Below are 10176 nucleotides of genomic sequence, written 5' to 3'. Positions count from 1 at the left end.
TTTTTTTTTCTACTGGAGAATATGGAAAGGAAGAAGGTAGGAGGAGGTGTAACACCAAGGAAGTTTGAAAAGTCATAGGGAATCATATTATTTTACATTTGTCTGAATTACATATAATAGAAGCAACACTGTCAGCTTACTTTATGGCTCCAGGGAGGTGTGGCTGGGGGGAAAAAACCCTGGGCAACACTAAGAGGCAAAAAAAAAAGCTTATTTACAGAGCATTAAATTCTAAGAAGGGAAGAAAGGGGAGTTTGTGTGCTATATTCCTAAGTGTGATTACTTAGACTAGAGGTTGGTGATGATATATGTAAAAGAAGGAAGGGATTCAGTAATGGGTACTCTCTTGGCCTGAAGAATCTGGGGAACCTGGGAACACATGAGGGTAGCCATGGTGACTGGCATGAACTGTAGAAGAAAACAAGGGAGCCTGTCCACTTTAGCATTTTCACCAATGATAACTGGCTAGAAGGGATCTCTCATATTTAATAATTCACTTATCACCCTAAGCTGTTGTGGAATAATGCTCTTGTATACTGTAAAGATTTGTCACTCATATTTGTTTATAAAATGCTTATTGGCCCTCTCTTAAAAAACAAAACAAAATATGTTGATTGACCAGTAGCCAGGCAGGAGATATAATAGGCAGCTCAACTAGACTAGGAGAATTCAGGAAAGAGAAAAGGGAGAGATGGAGTCACCAGTCAGATGCAGAGGAATCACAGAGAAATGAGAACTCCTTACTGAGAAAAGATACCAAGCCACGTGGCTCAATATAGAAAAGAATTATGGGCTAATTTAAGTTGTAACAGTTAGTTAATAATAAGCCTGAGCTAATAGACCAAACTGTTTATGATTAATATAAGCCTCTGTGTGTTTCTTTGGGACTAAACAGCTGAAGGACCAGGCAGAACAGAAACTTCTGTGCTACACTAAGCACTTAGAAAAAGGGGAAATTATGGTTATATCCTACAAAATCTGGGGCCTGAAAATGTCCGGCCGCCCATGTCAAACAGTGATGTTTGTCCCTATCCCATCCATGTAAAAAGAATTGCCTTCCTCCAGATCTTTTTCCTGATATCTCTAGAGGTTAAGACACAGACAGTTCATTTCCTAGACTAAAATCTTATATCAATAAACCAAGGTGAAAGTAGGTGCAGAGTATTATTAGCCTTTTAGAGCTAGAGTGAGGGATTAACTGAGGTTGCACTTTCCCAAATCACCTGTAGGTGAATTCAGGACTCCTTATCTGTGAGGACTATGAATCAACAATCTCAGACATGCCATAACATCCTACTAGTGCCTACCTCTGAAGGCCCCAAATGTGATCTATTTGGAAGACTAGACTCATCTCCTAGCCAATTATCCTGCCAATAAAAGTTCATTTCAGAGAGCTAACTTCTAAGTTTATCATCGGGAATGGAGCAGAGATTTAACTAGACTGTAGGAACAAAAGTTGTTGATTGTGTGACTAACTTTCTCACCAGGGTCCCACAGTGTGGAGAGAAAGTCACCCAATATACCAGTACATGGGAAAATTTGTGCCCAATAATTTAATACACTGCTGAATCTTTTGGGATGAGTCCCATTAGAGGAGAGCGCTATGACCTCACAAAGGATTTACAGCAAGAACAGCAGCTATCAAAAGCCAATATTCCTGTCATCTTTTCTCTGGGCTTGTTTCCATCAGAACGCATTTTTCTGGTTGGTTTTCCTTCTGATTAATCAGCTGAAATCTCACTGCATGATCCTGCAGACCACAGCACCTCTCCATGCCTCCTTGCTTTTCCTGCCCCTTGGTTCCTCCTCCTCCTCTTCCTTTCCCTTTCTGGACATCCTGCCTATACTTTCTGCCTAACTATTGGCCATCAGATCCTTTATTCAACCAACCACAGTGATACGTATTCACACAGTATACAAATATCCCCCAATATTCCCCTCTTTTTGTCTAAATAAAAAGGAAAGATTTCAACGCTAACATAGTAAAACTATATACAACGAGAACAATTGTCAGGTAAGAATTAACATTCACAGAGTCCAGTCAATGTGTGTTTGGCAACACTGGAGAAGGTACTGTTTATCTATCCTATTGATGTAGGAGGGTCTTCTATCTATCTGTTGCTTTAATTGGTTAATTAATAAAGAAAAGTGCTTGGCCTGATAGGTCAGAACATAGGTAGGCAGAGTAGACTAAACAGAATGCTGGGAGAAAGAAAGCAGAGTCATGCAGATGCCATGATTCCTCTTCCTGAGACGCTGGCTAGACTCATGCCAGTAAGCCATGACCTCATGGTGACATACAGATTATTAGAAATGGGTTAGTCAAGATGTGAGAGTTAGCCAATAAGAGGTTACAAATAATGGCCCAGACAGTATTTAAATGAATACAGTTTCTGCGTAATTATTTCACATGTAATCTAGCCTGGGAGCCAGGATCCCGGCAGAAATGCAGCCCACCACTCCTTCTACATCCTATCTTAGTAAATTTCAAGGTTTAGACATAAACCATTTTCTATCAAACCTTGTATTACCATCCTAAAACTATCTTTTTAGATTTCAAAATATTTTCTTTGACAGTTTACACTTTTACTGTCTCTCAACCTTATACACTTTATACTTCTTTTATGAGTTTCTTTTCTGAATTTTGTAACAAGGAAAACTGTAACTATAACCATATAGTATTCAACCACATCAAAGACCCCAGAAGGATTATTACCTACAGGAAGTACAAAGCAAGCAACTTCCAAAATTAAAAAATGACAGAAACATCTGGTTGCCTAAACAGTCACTCAAGGTTCCTCTGCAACATTGGGGCATCTATCTTCAGCCTACAGGTTTAGAATATCTGACAGACTTTTTTGTGAAGCAGGAATTTTTTATTTAAATAAAAATTTTTAATTTATTTTAAATACCAGTTTCCCCTCTCCTCCCATCCCCTCCCCTTTCCCATCTACCCTTCTCCACATTCACAATCTCTATTCAGAAGGGGACAGGCCTCCCATGGACTTGCAAAAAGCATGGCACATCAAGTCGAGACAACTCCTGACCTTATATTGAGGTGGGGTCAGGTAATCCAGCATGGGGAACAGGTTACCAAAGTCAGTTAAGCACAAGGGAGAGGTCCTGTTCTCACTATTAGAAGCCTTACTAAGAGACCAAGCTACACAATTGTCACACACATGCAGAGGACCTATGTCAGGCTCCCTGATTGTTGGTACAGTGTTCTGCAAGCTCAGGTTAGCTGTCTCTGTGGGTTCCCCCATCATGAAACCACTGGCAGGTACAATCCCTCCTCCCTTTCTTCCATGAGACTTTTGGGGCTCAGCACAGTTCTTGTCTGTGGACCTATACCTCTTCTTCCATCAGTTACTGGATAGAGTATCTCTGAAGACAATTACAAAAGTCACCAATCTGCTTACATGATGGCCAATAAAGGCACCCTCTCCACCCTATGACAGAAGTCTTAGTTGGGGTCATCCTTTTGCGTTCCTGGGGGATTCCTGGGTACCAGATTTCTCCCTAATCCCAAAATGGGGTTTGTGGGGTTTTTATTGCCTCTATTTCAAATTTCAAGTCATGAACTGTTTCCCTTCATCTGTTTGATTGTTTTTTTTTTCTTGACTTTCTTTAAGGTGTTTATTGATTTCTTCCACTTTTTTGTCTTTTTCTCTATTTCTTTAAGGGAACTTTTCATTTATTCTTTAAAGGTCTCTATCATCTTCATAAAGCTATTTTAGGTCATTTTCTTCTGCTTCATCTACATTGGGATGTTCAGGTCTTGCTTTTGTAGAACCACTAGTTTCTGGTGGTGCCATGTTGCTCTTGATGCTGTTGAATATATTATTTTTCTTTTCAAGACAGGGTTTCTCTGTGTAACAGCATTAGCTGTCCTGAAACTCCTTTGTTAGAGGCTGACTGCTAACTCACAGAGATCCACATGCCTCTGCCTGTCAGGTGTATCTTACATTGCTGTCTACCAATATCTAATTGGTTCAGGGAATGCTTTTGTCTCTAGGGGCTGCTGCTCTTCTGGAAGATGTTTGGCCAGGGGAGAGTGAAGTGTTCAGTGAGTTTGGGTGGTGGAGTAGGTCATGTAGGTTACAGTACCCAATGGGTTTGGACAGTAGAGCAGACTCTCAGCTGTTAGCTGGCTGATGAGACTGAGCTGGTAGGGCAAAGGTTACATAATGTGCTCTGGGGCTTAGGGCCTATGGATTGGGGCAGTTTAGCTAGGAGAGACCAGTCACTTACTATTTCTTCCAATTAGTGTAGGTGGTGCTTGTGTCTCTAGGGACTGCTGATCTTGCAGGGGAAGTTTGGCCAGGGGGAAGGGTTCAGTGGGCTTGGGAAGCAGAGTGAGGTTACAGTGTCCAATGGAAGGGAACTGTGGTAGAGCAGCCTGCCAGCAGGCCTCTTAACAAAACAGAAAATTTTTGGAGGACTATTCTGCCTTGTCTTGGCAAAGTTTGGCAGTAGCCTCTCTTATGTACTACTTATCCAATTTGGACATACTGTTGAAAGCCCCCCATCCAGCTTGCTAAGCAGCTTAGCACCAGATGAAAGACCCCCGCGGCCCAGCTTGTTAAACAACTTAGCACCGGTAACACCATTTTGCAAGGCTTGTACTGAATATTCAGGGTTTTAACAAAGGGCAGTTTAGAAGCTGCCAAAACGAGATAGAGACACCTGTGGCTGGGCCGGGGGAGGAACGGTGAATACCGAGAAAGACACCCTGTCTGCCCTAGACAAGAGCCAAGGCAGCCCATATCTGAATTCTCGGGAACCAGGGACCTTGTCCTGACTTGAACTCGGCCATATTCAAACTGACCAATGAAAACCCTGTAACTATGCATCTCGCTTCTGTAACCGCGCTTCTGCTCCCTTTACCCTATAAAAACCCGCTACCCCAGCCTGACAGCGCGCCAGTCCTCCGAGAGACTTGGACGCCCCAGGTACCTGTGTATCTGAATAAACCTCTTGCTGTTTGCATCCGCACAAGTGGTCTCGCTGTTCCTTGGGAAGGGTCTCCCCAGACTGAAAGACACTCTCTGAGGGTCTTTCACTGTCAGCAGTCAAGGGTAAGGCAGTTTCTGGCCTAGGGGTTAACTGTGCCATAATAAAATCAAACACCTTATGAAGATTCTTCAATGCCCATCTATATACAAAAATATCTTAAGCAAGAGTAGAAACCAATAAGAAGTATATTCTCATAAAAATAATTTTAAATTTGTATCAATACAAGTAATCTGTCCTCTTATCCTGTCATTTCTAAATCCTGTTCTTTTCAGAACAAGATACCTAAATCTAATTTCCATTACTCAGCTTTTTTTCTGACCATGGCCAATAACAACTTAACCAGCCCCTCCCCCACAGAATGACAAACATCCATAATCCACTGAATAACCAAAAGAACACCCTCCCCACCTCTTGGGAATGAGGACTAGACATCACAATAATGGAAGGAGCTATGCAAACCGCCAAGAGAGAAACCCAATTAATAGTCCTTCCAAGTTGTGTTGCCTAAAAGCCACAACAATTACCAACAGGGCAGGCTATCCCTAGAGGTGCCAGAGTGGCACTTCTATCTTGGTGGTAGGCAACAGCTGACTAACTGGACTAAAGGCTCATACAGTAGGAGGACATAATGCTGGGTACTGTACACTGAGCTGACTGCCTGGAGCTGGTGAAGCCATGGAATATGGAAGAGGACCTCCTCCTCCTATTTTTGCAGTCACTATAATCTCTAAGTACATTTTCTTATTCTTCTTTTTGAGAAAGGGTTTCTCTGTGTAACAGCCATATCTGTGCTGGAATTCATTTTGCAGACCAGGCTGGCCTCAAACTCACAGAGATCTGCTGGCCCCTGCTCCTGAGTGTTGGGATTAAAGATGTGCACCACCAAACCTGACTTCTAACTGTATTTTAAATCCTCATCCTTATAGCTACAGATATATGTAGCTCTTACCTCTTATCAAAGAAGCTTCTTTTTGTAGCAAAGACTATTATACAAAGTCTTAATTGGTCAAAATGCAGAGATCAACAGACCATGGGGTTCCCTGCTGCATGTATAACACCACCCTACACCGAAGGCACAGAGAACATTATGGAACCACTAATGTGACTGTAAGAGCTAGTGAGGACCGCAGTGTTGGCTTCAGAATTGTAGAGAAGCTGCACTCAGTCCTGGAATCTCAAATATAATGTTGCCAAAACAAATCTGGATACTAAAAAACAGCAACAGTCCACATGACAACTTTTGAAAGGGGAATTCTCTCAATTTCCCATTTCTAGATGAAAGGCTATAGGCCAATATGATGGCTGAGACACAGAGATATTGAGATGAAAATGAAATAAAATAAATATTTCATTTTCTATGGGGAAAATTAATTCAGAGATTACTTTGAATATATCATATGAGTCTGGCCATTTTGCACATATCACATGACTGAAGAGGTATTAATTTGATCCACTAGCCCAATATTCCCACTCATGGAATTTGATATTCCTCCTCTTCTCCCTCTGGGTATTTAGAACAGTATGAAATGTTATACTCCACACACTTAAGAGTAGATTCCATAACAAAGTAATACATCACATATTACATCCTGTAATATTTTCAGATTAATTCCATTTCAGTAAAATGCATCAAGGCCCAATTTTCCCAATATAAACTCTCTAACTTCTAGAAAATGATTTCATTTTAAATAAAGAATGGTTATCATTTATATAATACACACACAAATATATATACAGAGAGAGAGAGAGAGATTGCTATATAATACAAACATGTTAGCCAAGTCAGCTTGTAAGACTGCCAGATAAGCTGAGCAGTAGTGGTGCACACCATTAATCCCAGAACTCGGAGGGAGAGGCAGGTGGATCTCTGTGAGTTCAAGGCTATCCTGCTCTATAAGAGCTAGTTCCAGGACAGGCCCCAAAGCTACAGATAAACCCTGTCTCAAAAAAACAAAAAAAGACTGCCAGATTAAATGCTCAGATATATTTGAACTTCAAATAAACCACAAATAATTATTATTAGTATGTTCCATGCATCTGTATGGGGCATTTTTGTGATGTCATATGGAACATTCCTCCAAATTGTAACATTCTCTACAACTCGAACATTTCCTCCAGGGGCGAGCCTTGGCTCACTGGTTTCAGCAGGCAAACAAAAGGGTACATGGAAGATTCTTTTGTGCCTCCACCCATCTATGTAAGGGGAGTAAACAGTTGTTGCCGGTGTAGAGGACATCCCAGGAAAGAGAGAGATGTCCTGACTGCGGAGCTGCACAAGCTTAGAGAAAACTACAGGGTTGCAGATTTTGGTGAGTCACCCCCATGCTAGGGTGGGCTTTCTGGTGATGCAGCTGCACGTGAGTTATCCCTGTTCCTCACAACTAGCTTAGCAAGCCCCCGAAAAAAACTCACTGGTTCCCAGAACAGACACTGGTGCGACAGTTACTTTGTTGTACTGTAGCTGGCTCCCTTTCTGGGGTGAGTGGACACATGTGTTGTGTCTCACCAGGAGCTGTCCCTCACACAATGCTTGAGGTAAGGTGTAATTTATTACATGAAGTCAGTGCTTTGATTTGCTATATTTACCAACAAAACCAATAAGTAACAGAATTAGCTCAAATTCCTCTTACTTTTTCTTACTGTGATGTTTCTTCTAGGAATGTCCAACACCCAGAGAGACCGATTGTCGAACTTGAAGAAAGAAGAAATCAGCATACGTTATTTTATAACATTAATTACACTTATTTTGGCATTTTCTGCCCAACATTTTAAAAAATAAAATTAGTCAAAAATATCCAAATATATGTACATATATTTGTATATAAGTGGTTTTCAATAGCAAATTTCACTGTTTGGGGATTTTTTTCCATGTTACATCACATATGTGTGAAATCGCACACACGTATGTGTACACATATTGAAGGATATTTTGCATCATTGTTTGTAATAGCAGGTTGATGGAAATGCTAGTAAGATATACATAATTATATGGCCACATGCACAAAACTGAAGCTTTACTGACTTGGTAAGTCAGAGTCCAGCATGGGGCTAGCAGAGCATTTGTAAATTTAGGAGGGAAATCCCAGGAACAGGGGAGCAGCAAGAAAGGGGAGCTCTAAAATTCACATAGAAAACACGTCTAAATCCTCCTGCCACACCAGAGTAGAGAACAGTCCCAGAAGAGCTGAAAAATAAAAGCAGTGGAAGCCAAAAAACCAGCAGGACATTAACCACCAGAATGACAGGAAAGACAGTTTGCAGTTTTTCTTTTCTTCTTTAACAAGGAGACAGATTGTTCAGACTAGCAGTAACAATAGCATTTCTTAGAAGAATCAACCAGAATCCAGAGTTACCACAACATGTTACCTGCAGTGTCCAGTTCTCAACCAAGACAATGACAGTAGGAAAACAACAGACAGATGTAACTGATATAATGGGGACAAATACAGTCAGTTCACCCAGTTTGACTAACAGGCAATGGATTAAATGTCATTTTTACAAATCTGTGCATAGACTGAAGGAAACTGTCCCAATAGCAACAAAAGGACAAAGAATTAATCCAGCTAAAACAACAAGACCATAAAAGGTAATATGAGCTGCTTAAACGTAAAGGAGATTTCCAGAAACAGTCCAATGTGCTCAGGCAGAAAACTGAAGAGGCAGCAGCTGCCAACAAGCACTTCAAGGAATCCCCCCAAAAGCAACAGGAAGCCACAGAAAAACAGAAAGAAACTCAGAGCCGCAGAATAGAAGACACAGAAGCATAAGTGAAGAACTGGCTTAGAAATGAAACTGAAGTTATGATCAGTACTGAGGAAGTTGAGCGCCATCTGAATGACCTTCGTGAAGAGTGAAAGATCCTAGCCCTCGATGCGGCTCAACTTAAAGAAATCAAGGAACCTGGGGAGAACCCACTGCCTAAGCTCCAGAGGAACACATTGGCCAGTGATGAAGTCTGTGGACATGATTCAGAGTCAGAGGATTCTATCACAAAGCCGATTAACAGTCTAGAGACTGAAATGGAACCCAGAAGACAGGCCAAAACGACACTGGGAGAATATTGCTGATATTCTGGAAGCCAAATGTGCCCTCAAATATTTGGTTGGAGAGCTGGTCTCCTCCAAACTATGGGTCAGCAAGCTTGAAAGCAACTTGAAACAGAGCCAGGCCACCTATTCTCAAATGCAGGGGATGCTGTTTGAGGAGAGGAATCATCTTGTCATGGTAGAGACAGAATAGAAAGCTGAGTTGCTCAAAGTGGAACAAAAGCACCAGGAGAAGCTGCTCTATCTCCTCAGTCAGATGGAGCAAAGCAGAACAGGGAGACGTGGCTGGAGGCGTTCACTGGGGAAAGGAGCAGCAGCTGCTCAACACCTCACAGTGTCAGGAGGAACAGTTTAGGAAAATGCAAGAAGGATGTGAGCAAAATCAACAGCTTCTCCAAGAAAATGAAACCACCAGTCAGAAACTGACCCTTCTTCAAGGGGCCAGTGGCCAGAAATCTCATCTTCCCAAACATGGCAGCCTTCAATCTGCAGATTCTTCCTTTAACTACATCCCACTTCCACCTAAACCATCCCATGTTAGAGACAAGTTCCTGGAACACAGCATGGACACTGAGGATCTGAAGTATCATTCACAGCATTCTGCAAATGAGTCTGAAGATGGTGATGCCAAAGATGAGGAGTGGAAACCAAGGAAACTGGCTAAAGTGCCCAGGAAGACCATCCACAGGTGTTCCTGCAGGGGACGGTGCAGGAACAAACACTGTGGGTGCAGGAATCGAGAGGTGAACTGCAGTGGGGCCTGTGGTTGTGACCACACAAAGTGCCGGAACCATCAGCAAGAACAAGATAGCTTGGGTACTATTGAGCAGAACCAGGATTCTGGAGGCTCCTTCAAGCTGGAGGATCCTACAGAGGTGATCCCAGGACTGAGCTTCTTCAACCCCATCTGTGCCACTCCCAATACCAAGATCCTAAAAGAGACGTGTGATATGGATCAGGTTCTGTTAAAAAAAAAAAAAAGACGGCTCTTGCAGTTTCCTTAGATGTACCAGACATAAAACACAGAGCAACAGAATCCCAAGAAAATAAGGCCACGGGGAAGAAGAAAGAAGAAGAAGAAGAAGAAGAAGAAGAAGAAGAAGAAGAAGAAGAA

At 41.9% G+C, this 10176-nt stretch overlaps 1 protein-coding gene across 1 annotated transcript in view; it reads right to left on the bottom strand.

The window, feature by feature from the left end:
• Catsperb (cation channel sperm associated auxiliary subunit beta) overlaps window positions 1–10176 on the bottom strand; it is a 185433-nt gene that overhangs the window by 150019 nt on the left and 25238 nt on the right. The window contains exon 4 of the mRNA XM_013349585.1: window positions 7647–7707. Coding sequence (XP_013205039.1) covers window positions 7647–7707 — 61 coding nt within the window. The remainder of the gene's footprint in view (window positions 1–7646; window positions 7708–10176) is intronic.

The sequence above is a fragment of the Microtus ochrogaster genome, chromosome 1 (assembly GCF_000317375.1).
Source record: "Microtus ochrogaster isolate Prairie Vole_2 chromosome 1, MicOch1.0, whole genome shotgun sequence".
NCBI lineage: Eukaryota > Metazoa > Chordata > Mammalia > Rodentia > Cricetidae > Microtus > Microtus ochrogaster.
The sequence above is the reverse complement of the archived record's forward strand: the minus strand, read 5'-3'. Positions and strand labels throughout refer to the sequence as shown.